Source organism: Drosophila innubila, assembly GCF_004354385.1.
Source record: "Drosophila innubila isolate TH190305 chromosome 2L unlocalized genomic scaffold, UK_Dinn_1.0 4_B_2L, whole genome shotgun sequence".
NCBI lineage: Eukaryota > Metazoa > Arthropoda > Insecta > Diptera > Drosophilidae > Drosophila > Drosophila innubila.
Genome location: NW_022995372.1, coordinates 1,674,713 through 1,689,218, shown reverse-complemented (window position 1 = coordinate 1,689,218; position 14,506 = coordinate 1,674,713). Strand labels below are relative to the sequence as shown.

The window sequence follows — 14,506 nt, the reverse complement described above, 5'->3', positions numbered from 1 at the left end:
AGTTTGAAGTCAATCCTTGTTTCCCTTCGCCGTGTGGACCATACTCACAGTGTCACAATCGCTTTGGAGTCGCGGCCTGTATATGTCTGCCCAATTATAGTGGAACACCACCAAATTGTCGTCCAGAATGCATTGTGCACTCCGATTGTCCTGCCCACTTGGCGTGTGTGAATGAAAAATGTCGCGATCCTTGCGAAGGATCATGTGCATACAATGCCCTTTGCCGCGTACAAAATCATGTGCCCAATTGCTTCTGTGCTCCGGGAGATACGGGCGATCCTTTCGTTTTTTGTCATAGGAAGCCTCAAGTACAACGTGATCCCACTCCAAAGGATCTGTGTTATCCTTCGCCTTGTGGTGCGAATGCTATTTGCAACAATGGTATCTGCAGTTGTCTTGCTGAATATCATGGTAATCCCTACGTTGGTTGTCGTCCGGAATGTGTGCTGAATACGGATTGTGCTAAGGATAAGGCTTGTAGAAGTCAAAAGTGCGAGGATCCCTGCCCAGGAACCTGTGGACTGAACGCGCTTTGTCATGTCTACAATCACATTCCGAGCTGCTCGTGTCCAACTCAAATGCAAGGAGATGCCTTTGTTCGCTGTGATCCTATTCCGATTACCAAACCCATACCTGAATCACCGATCATAAGAACGACGACAACAAGTGCACCCACTGTACCCACAACACTCCCCGCTGTTATACCACAACGCAAGCCCATTAATCCCTGCCAGCCATCGCCTTGCGGTCCAAATGCCCAATGCCGAGCGCACCAGGAGCAAGCCATTTGCTACTGTCTGCCTGGCTATCTGGGCACGCCTCCCTCCTGTCGTCCGGAGTGCAGCAGCAACTCGGATTGCCCCCTTGACAAATACTGCCTGAATCTCAGATGTCGCGATCCCTGTCCAGGTGCATGTGGCTTACGCGCTTCATGTCACGTCCAAAACCACAGTCCCATCTGCTTGTGTCCTTCATTCTTGACGGGAAACCCACTGTTAGCCTGTCAAGCTATAGGTAACAACACTTGAAGCAACCGTAAATAGCAATGTCTAACGCAATTTTTTCAGTTGTACCAACACCAGCCAGAGATCCCATCGAAGTGAATCCTTGTCAGCCCTCACCCTGTGGTCCCCACTCAGAGTGTGAGCCAACCGCACAGGGTGCCCGCTGCTCGTGTCTCAGAGACTTCATAGGCACACCACCGCACTGTCGACCCGAGTGTGTGAGCTCCGCCGACTGTGCTAGCGACAAAGCCTGTCTGAACCGCAAATGTGTGGACCCTTGTCCCGGAAGTTGTGGTCAGCAGGCGCTCTGTCGCGTCGTGGCGCACAGTCCGCTCTGTTATTGCCCGGTGGGTTTAGTGGGTGATGCCCTTGGTGCATGCGTTGCACCCAGACCACCACCAGTTTTGCCATGTCAGCCCAACCCATGTGGGGTAAATGCGATTTGCTTGCCCCACCGTGAGTTGAGCGTCTGTCAATGCCTGCCGGACTACTATGGCAATCCCTATGAGATCTGTCGACCCGAATGCACCCTTAACTCGGACTGCAGCAGCGATCGTGCCTGCGTGCGAGAGAAGTGCCAAGATCCTTGTCCTGGTGTCTGTGGCATCAATGCCCTTTGTCAGGTTATCAATCACAGTCCCATATGTGAATGCCTGCCCCAACATGTGGGCAATCCCTATCACAGCTGCCACGTGTTGCAGCAAGAACGTAAGACAAAGTTACAACCACCTTATTTCTTATCTGCTGCGCCACTAAAAAACCAAACTCTATCGCACTGTTTTGTTCATTCGCTCTTGGTCTGTCTTTCTCTTGAATCGACAATAATGCAGTACTCAATTTTATGCCTTTTTTTCTGTTCACAGTCGTGTAAACGCCGTTCCACCAAAAACCAACACTTTAAAATACATTCATACTCAACTAATTCCCTGTGATATGTTACATAATTGCGCCGTTGAAAAATCAAACTCTCTTGCTCTTATTCGCTCGTTCTCTTTCTCTCGAATCGACAACAATGCAGTGTCTTTTGTCTCGTTTCTTTACTCGTGTAACCACCGCACCACCAAACACAACGCTAAAACACATTCATTAATACGAAACTTTCCTTGTGACAATTGCTAGACGTAACGTATTTTAAGTAGAGCTGCCTTATAACGAACTCAGCTGTAGCTTAAATCGCTTTCGCTTAAAAGAACAAATGCTTCGCTTTTTACCGGCAAATTTTTGTATACAAAAGTTAATCCCAAGCATTCTCCCAACTACCAGCTACGCCTCCTGTTTATGTGAATCCCTGCGAACCGACGCCCTGTGGCGCCAACTCTCAGTGTCGCGAATCCCAGGGACAGGCCATTTGTAGCTGTCTGCCGGAGTTTATAGGCACCCCACCCGCCTGTCGTCCCGAGTGCGTGATCAGCGCCGAATGTCCTGCGGATAAGGCCTGCATCAAGCAGAAGTGTCAAGATCCCTGTCCAGGAGCTTGTGGCATCAATGCCCAGTGTCATGTGCGCAATCATAGTCCGCTCTGTTCTTGTCAGCCTGCCACTACAGGAGATGCCTTTATACGTTGTTTGCCACTGCCACCGCCTACACCACCGCAAGAACCAGCCGTCCCCACCTTGCCATGTGTGCCCTCACCATGTGGACCAAACTCCCACTGTCGAGAGGTCAATGGTGGTGCCAGCTGTAGCTGCCTGCCAAACTATATTGGCGCCGCACCCAACTGTCGACCCGAATGCACCATCAATGCAGAGTGTGCCAGCAATTTGGCCTGTATCAATGAGAAGTGTCGGGATCCCTGTCCTGGCTCTTGCGGCTTTGCAGCTCAGTGTAATGTCGTCCATCATACGCCTAGTTGTTCGTGTCCTGCCGGATATACGGGTGATCCGTTCACCAGCTGTCGTCGCTTGCCACCGACACCGACACCACCGCCAGCACCACCGAGTATGCTCTCTCGCTCTATTTCGCGTTGTTCTTTCCTTCCTAACGACGTTCGTCCTTATGTTCTCTTACAGCAGCCGATGATCCATGTAATCCCTCGCCTTGTGGCGTCAATGCGCAGTGCCGCAATGGTCAGTGCTCCTGCCTGGCCGAATATCAAGGCGATCCCTACGTCGGCTGTCGCCCCGAGTGTGTACTGAACTCCGAGTGTCCCAGAAATCGTGCCTGTATACGCAACAAGTGTGTGGATCCCTGTCCAGGCACTTGTGCCCAGAATGCACTCTGCGATGCCATCAATCACATTGCCATGTGCCGTTGTCCAGAGCGGATGACAGGCAACGCCTTCGTTTCTTGCACCCCAGTGCGTGATGTAGTGCCCATCAATCCCTGCCAGCCATCGCCATGTGGCGCTAACTCGCAGTGCATAGAACGCAATGGAAATGCCGTATGTACTTGCGTCACAGGATACCTCGGACAGCCGCCCAACTGTCGCCTGGAGTGCTATTCCAGCTCAGACTGTTCCCAGTTGCACACGTGCATCAACAACAAGTGTGTGGATCCCTGTCCAGGACAGTGTGGACTCAATGCCATCTGTCAAGCAGTGCAGCATCGTTCCCACTGCGAATGCATCGCTGGCTATACTGGCAATGCCTTCCGCTCATGTAATCGCATTGTGATTGACAGCAGACCGGAAGCAGCACGCGATCCCTGCTATCCATCGCCTTGTGGAGCCAACTCCCAGTGCACCAATGATCAGGGCAAGGCCCGTTGCACTTGCTTGGCCGAGTTCCAGGGCACGCCACCCAACTGCCGACCCGAGTGCTCGAACAACGATGATTGCGCCAATAATCTGGCCTGCATAGGTCAAAAGTGTCGCGATCCTTGTCCAGGAAGCTGTGGCCAAAATGCCCAGTGTCAGGTGACCCTACACACCCCCAACTGTCATTGTCCAGCCGGTATGACAGGCGATCCCTTCCGTCTCTGTCAGCCAGTGCCCCCAAGTAAGCATCTACGTCCAATCCCTTCCCATTTCCAAAAGTTTGCATATTGTATATAGGCAGGGCAATGTTTAAACCTAATGTCCTAATCATTATCCTCTCGTTTTACAGCTTTGCCCACACCAATTCCAGAACCAAAGAATCCTTGCCAGCCATCGCCGTGTGGCAGCAACACTGAGTGTCGCCTGCGGGGCCAGAGCTATGTCTGCGAGTGTATTCAGGAATACATTGGCAATCCCTACGAGGGTTGCCGTCCTGAGTGCGTTGGCAACTCTGACTGTCCGGCTAATCGGGCTTGCATACGCAACAAGTGCGCGGATCCTTGTCCAGGAACCTGCGGTCTGGAGGCCTACTGTAATGTCAACAATCACATACCTATCTGCTCATGCCCAACGGGCTACACGGGTAATGCATTTGTCCAGTGTTCCGTGTGGCGACACCACCGCCACCAACGGATCCTTGCTATCCCTCACCATGTGGCCTCAACTCCGTGTGCCGTGTGCAGCGCGATCAGGCTGTTTGCGAGTGCTTGCCCGGCTTCTTTGGCAATCCGTTGGCCCAGGGCTGCCGTCCTGAGTGTACCCTAAGCTCTGACTGTGCAAAGGATCGCGCCTGTATGCATTCCAAGTGCGTGGATGCCTGTGCTGGCGTCTGCGGATATGGCGCCATCTGTCAGACGATCAACCACAGTCCCATATGTAGTTGTCCCGACAAGATGATTGGAAATCCGTTTGTGCAATGTGAATCGCCACGTGATGTGGAGGTCATTGATCCCTGCCAGCCATCACCCTGTCGCAGCAATGGCATTTGCCGTGTTCACAATGGAGCCGCCACTTGCAGCTATCCGGAGTGTGTAACTAATGAAGATTGCTCCCGAGATCGCGCCTGCATCACCCAGAAATGCGCTGATCCTTGCCAGAATGCCTGCGGTCTCAATGCCATTTGCCGTGTTATCAATCACAAGGCCGTCTGTAGCTGTCCACCGGAGTTCTATGGTTCTCCGTTTGCTCAGTGCATTCGGCAGGTGGCCCAGTTGGATCCCCCTAAGCCAGAATGCACAAGCGATTCCGAATGCAGCAATGACAAGGCGTGCGTCAATCAAATCTGCCGCAATCCTTGCGAGCAGTCCAATCTGTGTGCTCAGCAAGCACGTTGCCACGTCCAGCTTCATCGCCCGCTCTGCGTTTGCAATGAGGGTTACACTGGCAATGCACTCCAGCATTGCTACCTGCTCGGATGTCGCTCGGATGGCGAGTGTGCTCCCACAGAGGCCTGCATCAATGAACAGTGTGTTGATCCTTGCGGTTTCACGCAATGTGGTGCTGGCGCCATCTGTCGCGCCGACTTCAATCATCGCGCCCGCTGTCACTGCCCCGACGGATATCGAGGTAATCCTCTCGTGCGTTGCGAACGTCCTGAATGTCGCAGCGACAACGAGTGTGCCTTCCATCTTGCCTGCCGTAACGAACGCTGTGAAGATCCTTGCAACTGCGGCATTGGTGCTCAGTGTCGTGTCGACAATCATCACGCCCAGTGCCGTTGTCCCGCTGGCTATAGCGGTAATCCCGCCGTGCGTTGCGATTTGTTGCCCGTTCAGCCCGAGGGATGTACCATGGATGCCGAGTGTCCCAGCAAATTGGCCTGCTTCAACGGCGAGTGCAAGAATCCTTGTGATGTCACGCATCCTTGCGGTGCCAACGCCATCTGCGAAGTCGTCGATACTCTGCCACTGCGCACCATGATCTGTCGCTGCGAGTCTGGCTATGTGGGTGATGCTGACATTGGATGTCGCAAAGGTAGGTTTTTCTCCAGAAACAAAGTCTACTTACAGAATAACCACTCACATTTTCTGGGTACATAAAGTTTGAAGCCTGTTCTGACATGAACTATAATGATAAAGCATGAATTGACAGGAGCTTACATAAAATATTAGATCTGTCCTCTTTCTCTCCGTTCATGTCGTAGCACGCGCTTCTCTCTAACCTACAAATGTGAGATGGAACTGTACTTATTTTTCTGCTTTATTGCCGAGTTTTGCTTCTTTCATTGCAGCCAAGTTGTAAATAGTTTTTTAACTAATTTTATGATATTTAAGATCCCCCATTTTTTCCTATCTTTTCCTCCCGTTTAAAGAGTTGCACACCACAATAAATGCACTCGATAACTCAATGCTAACTGCTGCACATCCTTGAAAGTTTGAACTCTTATAGAAATCCTGACTAATCTTTTATTTTTTATAATTTAGAACCCGCAAAAGACCAGGGTTGTCTATCGCATGATCAGTGCCAGGATATGGAAGCTTGCCGCGGTGGCAACTGCGTCAATCCTTGCCTGGATGCATCACCTTGTGCACGCACAGCTCAGTGCCTGGCACAACGACATCGTGCCATTTGCAGCTGTCCACAAGGTACTCAAGGAGATCCCTTCACCAACTGTTATCAGCCAAGTAAGTCCAGTCTTTGGATATACATTGAGTTAAGCTAATCCTTACCTTTTATTCTGTAGCACAAATCACAGCTGGCTGCAAACACGACTCGGAGTGTACGCCCACAATGGCGTGCATCAATCAGCGTTGCCAGAATCCTTGTGCCGAGGCCAATCCTTGTGCTGGCAATGCTGAGTGTCGTGTACAAAACTTCCGACCCATTTGCTACTGTCCCGCTGGCTGGGGTGGTGATCCACAAGTTCAGTGCTTCAAACGTAAGTAACCTCGTAGATAAATCAATGAGAACTTGGTCTAACTCTGTCTAATTTTCTCTCCTCCAGCTGAGTGTAAGATCAATGCAGATTGTCCTTACGACAAGGCCTGTTTGAATGAGAACTGTGTGAATCCTTGTACCCATGGCCAGGTGCGCTGCGGTAACGGCGCCGAGTGCCTGCCACAGAACCACCAAGCTGTTTGCAAGTGTCCTGCCGGCACGCAGGGAAGTCCCTTCATTGCCTGCATCACAGGACACTGTCAATACAACGAGGATTGTGCGGATCACGAAGCCTGCGATCGTTTGAATCGCGTCTGTCGACCAGTTTGTGAGCAGGATACTTGTGGCGTGAATGCAGTTTGTCAGGGACGTCGCCATCAGCCACAGTGTGAGTGCCGTACTGGCTTCCAGGGAAATCCCTTCGTCGTCTGCGAACTGCCCAAGAAAGATCCACAGCCGGAGTGCACCCAAGATGCGGATTGTCCATCGAAATTGGCCTGCATCAATCAACGTTGTGCGGATCCTTGTGCCACACCCCACGTCTGCAGTCCCCAGCAGAGCTGTGCCGTCCTAGACACTCTTCCACTGCGTACCATGATCTGCAAGTGTCCCAGCGATACTGTCTCCGACAATTCTGGCAATTGTGTGCCCATCAAGACTGTCATTGTACCCAGCGGCTGTCAGCATAGTGCCGAGTGTGCCAGTTCCGAGGTGTGCCTCCATGGCAGCTGTCTGGATGCATGTCGCCTGGAACGCTGCGGCGTCAATGCCCAGTGCAGTGCAAGGGATCATTATGCCCAATGCAGTTGTCCATCTGGCTACCAGGGTAATCCACGCATCGAATGTTACACCACGGATGTAGGCCGTCCCAGGAATCCGGAGGCTGAGTGCACACGCACTGATGACTGTCCTCGGGACAAGAACTGTTTGAATGAACGTTGCGTGAATCCTTGTGTAGCCGATGCCTGCGGCCTTGGCGCTTATTGTCATGCCCAGGATCGTGCTGCGGTCTGCCGCTGCCCACCAGGCTACACAGGAGATCCCCGTGTACGCTGCCTACCACGTAAGTATCAGGATTAACCTCTTCCGGCTTTAACTTCAGCTAATCTGTACACTTTTTACAGCTTCGGATGTGATTACTGTGGGTTGCAAGTCCAGCTCGGACTGTCCCGCCACAGAGGCGTGCATCAATGCGCAGTGTATAAATCCTTGCAATTGTGGACCCCACGCCGAGTGCATTGTTAAGAATCATCATCCCATCTGCTATTGCAAGCCAGGATACTCGGGTAATGCCCAGTTTGGATGTGCCCCCATTGGCTGCCAGTCGGACGATGAATGCGCCGGTGATAAACAGTGCGTGAATCGTGAATGCCTCAATCCGTGCCTTGTCTCGGATCCTTGCGCTTTGAATGCCGAGTGTTATGGAAGGAATCATCGCGCCAGTTGCCGTTGTCCAGCCGGACTCGAGGGTGATCCATTTGTGAGGTGTCTGCGTCTTGAGTGTCACTCGGATCACGACTGTGCAACGAATTTAGCCTGTGTGGCGAATCAATGTGTGAATCCTTGTGCTCAGAGTCCTTGCGCTCAGAATGCCATCTGCCAAGCGTTGCAACATCGCGCCGTCTGCCGTTGTCCCGATCAACTGCCGCTGGGTAACCCTCATGCCTACTGCCAGCCGCGTCCTGTGGAGCCAGTGTGCCGCGATGATGGTGATTGTCCAAGTGGCTTGGCCTGTATCGACGCCAAGTGCCAGAACCCTTGCACGGAACTCTCCCCCTGCGCACGTAGCGCCCATTGCAGCGTCCTTGACAGCGTTCCAGTTCGCACCATGGTCTGCGAGTGTCCTGAGTCTCAGGTGCCGGATGCCAGCGGCGAATGCCGTGCAGTGGTGTTGCAGAGTCCTCCCGGATGTGAGAGTGATCTGGATTGTGGAGATCAGGAGGCGTGTGTGCATCGCCAATGTCGCAATCCTTGCAATTGTGGCACCAATGCCATCTGCCAGGTGCAACAACATCGCGCTGTATGCAGCTGCCAGGATGGCTTCGAGGGCAATCCATATGCCGCCTGTCGTTCCATTGGATGCCGCGTGGATGGTGAATGCGATTCAGGAAAGGCCTGCATCAATGGCAACTGCATTAATCCCTGCCTGCTCAACGATCCGTGCGGTCCCAACGCCGAGTGCTATGTCCAATCGAGTCGCACCCAATGCCGCTGCCTCAGCGGCTATCGTGGTAATCCCTACGAGCGTTGTCGCGTCATCGGTTGCAGCAGCAACAGCGACTGTCCCACGGACAAGACCTGCCAGAACGAGCAGTGCGTCAATCCCTGTGTGTATCACAACATCTGCGCACCACGTGCCGAGTGTCGTCCACAGAATCACATGGCTGTGTGCCGCTGTCCTGCGGACTTTGTGGGTAATCCCTACGTGGACTGTCGCATGACACCGCAACCCGTGTGCAAACTGGACACGGATTGTCCGTCGCGCTTGGCCTGCATCAATGAACAATGCGTCAATCCCTGTTTGGCTTTGGAACCCTGTCAACAGCCTGCCCAGTGTCAGGTGACGCCCACAGTTCCAGTGCGTACCATGATCTGCATCTGCCCGACGGTTACATCAGCAGCGGCAGCGGCAGCTGCAAGCCGACCACGAGTGTTGTCAAAGTCGGTTGCATCTCGGACAGCGACTGTTCTGCGGACAAGTCCTGTGTGAATGGCATTTGCCGAGATCCCTGCAATTGTGGCTTGAATGCGGAATGTCGCATCAAGGACCATAAGCCCGTATGCACTTGTCGCCAGGGCTACGAAGGCAATCCCGAATTCGAGTGCGCCAAGATCGAGTGCAGCATCAATTCCGAGTGTCCAGCAACGCATGCCTGCCGCAATCAACTCTGTGTGCCCGCCTGCCAGGGCGAGCAATGCGGTCCCAATGCTGAGTGCCTGGCCATCAATCATCGTGCGGTTTGCGAATGTGCTCCTGGACATGGAGGTAATGCCAGACTCGGCTGTACACCCATTGGCTGTCGCACCGACGACGAGTGTCCCACGGACAATGCCTGTGTCAATGGCAAATGCGCCAATCCCTGCGAGACTACGGCAATCTGCGCCAGCGACGAACGCTGTAAGGTCTATCAACATAAGCCACAATGTGCCTGCTCACCTGGCACTGTACCCGGACGCAATGGCTGCGAACCGGAAGGTGTGGTGCCCATCTGCATCAGCGATAATGATTGTCCTACACAAAAAGCTTGTCTCCATGGCGAATGCATCAATCCCTGCAATGCAACCCAGCCTTGTGGCGTAAACGCCGAATGCCGTGTGCTGGACACACTTCCAGTGCGCACCATGATCTGTGAGTGCCTTGAGGGCTACACCGGCAATGCGGCCGTACAGTGCGATAAGCGATCCCTCTGCGTCATCGAGAAGGGCTTCGTTCGCGACGTGGATGGACAGTGCGTCTGTCCACCGGGTAGCGCCCTCGACATCTACGAATATTGCACTCCATGCTTGGTAGAGCAAGGCTATCGTATTGATGAGAGTGGTCATTGTGTGTGCGCCCTGGAACGCGGCATGGTAATTGATGAACGTGGTCGCTGCACTTGCCCCATCGAGCTGGGTTATCGACTCACCCCACAAGGCGAGTGTCAGCCCGACGAACCACCAGAGTGTACAACGAACGAACAGTGTGCGGACAATCGCTTCTGCAATCCGGAAACCAAGACCTGCATGGATCCCTGCCTGACCAAAGTTTGTGGCGTGAATGCCTTCTGCAATGCCGTGAATCATCGCGCTCAGTGCCAATGCATCACAGGATACACGGGCAACCCTGAACTGCATTGCAATCATACCAACTTCCGCACGGACTTCCCACGTCCCGACATGGTTGTCAGTTGCTTGGCCGATGGTGTCCAAGTGGAGATTCACATCACGGAGCCCGGCTTCAATGGCGTTCTCTATGTGAAGGGACACAGCAAGGATGAGGAATGCCGTCGCGTTGTCAATTTGGCCGGAGAGACGGTGCCACGCACTGAAATCTTCCGCGTTCATTTCGGCAGCTGTGGCATGCAAGCCGTTAAGGATGTGGCCAGCTTTGTCCTGGTCATACAGAAGCATCCCAAGCTGGTCACCTACAAAGCTCAAGCCTACAACATCAAGTGCGTCTATCAAACGGGAGAAAAGAATGTCACCCTGGGCTTCAATGTCTCCATGCTGACTACGGCTGGAACTATTGCCAACACTGGACCTCCGCCAATCTGCCAGATGAGGATCATCACCAATGACGGCGAGGAGATTAACTCTGCTGAAATTGGCGACAATCTCAGACTCCAAGTGGATATCGAACCAGCCAGTGAGTAGCCTTCGAATCGTTTCAATTAATACTTTAAGTCTAACTCAATGCAATTATCTTTTCCTTTCTTAGCTATCTATGGTGGCTTTGCACGTTCCTGCATCGCCAAGACCATGGAGGATAATGTTGAGAACGAGTATATGGTCACGGATGAGAACGGCTGTGCCAACGACACCAGCATCTTCGGCAACTGGGAATACAATCCCGATACGAACAGTCTGCTGGCCAGCTTCAATGCCTTCAAATTCCCCTCCAGCGACAACATACGCTTCCAGTGCAACATACGCGTTTGCTTTGGCAAATGTCAGCCCGTCAATTGCGGTGGCTACAACGCCTTTGGACGACGTCGTCGTTCCATTGCAGATAGCCCCAGCGATACGACGGCCATTGCAACGAACACTGGAGTGGAGGGTCAACTGCGCGAGGAGATTACCATCTCCTCCAATGCCATTTTGACATTCGAGAAGCGCAGCGGTCCCGGTCTCAATAATGACAACAGTAAGTACAATTTTTCGGAATTTTTCGGTGATAATAATCCTCTAACACGATTTTTCGTTTCTTACAGTCAAACCGGCTGCTCAGCGCGTTGAGGATATTTGCGTCTCCATGGTGGGTTTGATTATAGCCTTGGTCATAACGGCGCTGTTGGCCCTTGTCGCCGTCGCCGTTGCGGTCTCCTGCTGGCTAATGGCCTACAGAAGACGTCCCAAGACCTTGGCACCACTGCCCCACCCACCAGAGTTCCCCAACCCACTGTTTGCCAATCCGGACGCTGCTCCTGAACCAACGCCCGATTATATATCCTAAACACGTAAAGTAACCACAAGAAACAACAACAACAACAAAAACCTAGCTATAATTTTAGACATAAAAAAAAGATGCAAAATAACGAAAAATACAATATAGAATGATATTTGAGAAGCTCGTGCAAAAAGTCAGAAGAAAACGAAATTAAATTTCGCGCAAATGAAATGCAATCAAAAGAAAAGCAAGCAAAGAAAAAGCAAAAGTACAGTTGTGAGCCGAAACTGTAGTCGCGTATGTAGGGAGTTTATGAAACCCCACACGCTGAGAAACGCAATGAAAGAAAGAAGAATTGTAAAAAGATAAAACGAACTAAGTGAAAATAATGCACACAAACATTATTAATTTAATAACGTTAAGAAAATAATTTTATTATTATACATACATATTATTGTATTAACTTTTTAGTATTCCTTTTCCTTACTAATATGAGAATTTTGCGTAGACCCACAAAATGAAATACTAAGGAAACTGCCAATAGAGATGAGACAGAATAAAAGAGTAGAAAGAATAAAAGAGCAGACCCAGCTACAAAGGAATTCTCGTTCTCTAACGACAACTTCTTCATTAGTCGATTTATGATTACATAATGATATTTTGTTATATACATATATAACTATAAAGACTTCCTATAATTGTTTAGGGTGTGGGTAGTAGCAACAACAACAACAAAAACACTTTGTATTATAGCACACACACAATACACACACGTACACACTACTACACTTCCTATACACATATAATTTAGGATCTGAGCTCGCCTTTTCCAATTGAAAACTGCCTTAATTTTCTACACACACAAAAAAAACACGAAACGAACAATGCACTCCGAAAAGAAAATACTCCTTAGCAGTACGTAAAGCCCCAATTTAGGGAACAGCTTAGTTTCCAGTTGCCCAGAAGAGAGTTTAACCACAGAACAATATACCAACGATTGTTCTTTAAGGATTATATCGAGAAAAAACAAGTTCAACTCACACACACACACACACACAGATCACAGCCAAATGAACCTGATTTAGGCACTGGAAGTGGATGATCCCAATAAAAAAAGTATTTGAATAAAAATACTAAACAAAAAAAAAATACTGCCACTGAGGCGTCAGACAGCGCACAAAAGATTAATTAAGGTTTTGTTTTAATAACGACTAATGGAGGATTTGAACTATATAACACTATTTACTTACTATCTGATCTATACTATGATTAACCCAATTATTTTTGTAGTTTTTTAGTCAATTAATATTAAATTGTTGTGATTGTTTTAAAATGCAAATGAAAAAAAAGATACTTCCACTAACTAAAAACTAAACTCATAGCGACAAGTACGTAGAAGTACTTAAAAAAAAGAGAAAAGAAACTAAACAACGAATCGGCGAGAATTACCCTTGTTTTCCACTCAATTCTCCCTTTCGGATTAAGCACAGAACGCAGCTGTCAACGCGCCTAAAACTATGCAGCGAATTTTTGTTTTGGGCGTCCGTTTTACAGGGGGCGTGGCTGTTTGCCTAGATTGAGAAGGAAGTTGGGAGGAAGGGAATGCGCCGTTATAATTAAATTATTCAAAATGAAGTTTTTAATTAATATTATTAAACATAAAAAAATGTATAGTCACTACTTTAAGCCAAAACAGAAGACAATTTCTTTATATAGTGAAAATACCATTAGAACTCGCACACACTCACACACCCACACACACACAGTTACAGAAAGAAACCAATTGTAAATAATACACAAGCCGATGGTATTTTTAGTAATTTTTGTGTATAGGTTTCTACATAACTTTTCCCTCGTCCCAGCAATAGGTTCATGCCAGACGTAAAATTATTTTCTTATTAAAAAATATACAGAAAAGTTCACAAATTTATAAACTAAACAATTTCGCTCACAATTTAAAAAAATCTAAAACTTTTATTTTTTCTTCATAATCAAAACGTTTTAAACCATTTTATCAATGTAAAACAACTAGTATTAAGTTGATGAAACTTTTTGCACTGGCATCAAATATTCAAATAAAAGAGAGAAGAATTGTATAAAGAACAACAATAGTTCAATTGTAATTATAAAGAATTGTATTTAAAATAAAACAAAAAAAACTATAATTTTAATCGCTTATTGTAAACTAATAAATAATAATTAAATATGAATAAAGAAAATTAAAAATACATACATTCCAATTATTATTTTTACAGCTCCAAGTACACATAAGCTAGAGTAACTAAACTCAATTATGCCTGTATGTACTAGATGATTAACGGGGTAAAATATATCTGAACCAGTACCGCACTTGAAAACCGAAATAAATAATTTTTTAGGAACGTAAACCAAAATGTGTGTACTGGTTCGGCTTAGGTACTTTTTTTTTAAATTTTAACTGTTGACTGTTGCTAGATCAAAGATTTGAGTAACTTCAAAATTTTATAATTTAATGATAAGGGTCCCCCCTTTAAATTTTTGAAAATTCAAAATTTTAAATCCCAAGTTTTCACTTCAAATCTACTCTTTATATCGTTTTTAGTGTAAAAGAACACTTTAAACTGGATTCTGATACGTTTTATTTTTCTGTAAAAAATAATGAAAAACTTAACAAAAATTTGTATTTGAAAAGTTGGTAGGCTTACATCGTAATTAGTATGAAACAACACTTTAAATTTGAGTACGAGAACGTGTTTTTATTTAATTCAAATTCTCAAAAATCCAGTTTTTCCCAATTTTTATCAA

General features: G+C 48.6%; 1 protein-coding gene across 1 annotated transcript in view; it reads left to right on the top strand.

Moving 5' to 3' along the window:
• Positions 1–12,620, top strand: part of LOC117780127 — a 119,854-nt gene extending 107,234 nt beyond the window's left edge. The window contains 13 exon segments of the mRNA XM_034616539.1: positions 1–1,014; positions 1,068–1,712; positions 2,268–2,942; positions 3,014–3,940; positions 4,049–4,360; positions 4,363–5,733; positions 6,183–6,383; positions 6,443–6,637; positions 6,704–7,699; positions 7,761–9,239; positions 9,242–10,981; positions 11,054–11,479; positions 11,547–12,620. Coding sequence (XP_034472430.1) covers positions 1–1,014; positions 1,068–1,712; positions 2,268–2,942; positions 3,014–3,940; positions 4,049–4,360; positions 4,363–5,733; positions 6,183–6,383; positions 6,443–6,637; positions 6,704–7,699; positions 7,761–9,239; positions 9,242–10,981; positions 11,054–11,479; positions 11,547–11,788 — 10,223 coding nt within the window. The 3' untranslated portion in view covers positions 11,789–12,620.
• Positions 12,621–14,506: the final 1,886 nt, after the last annotated feature.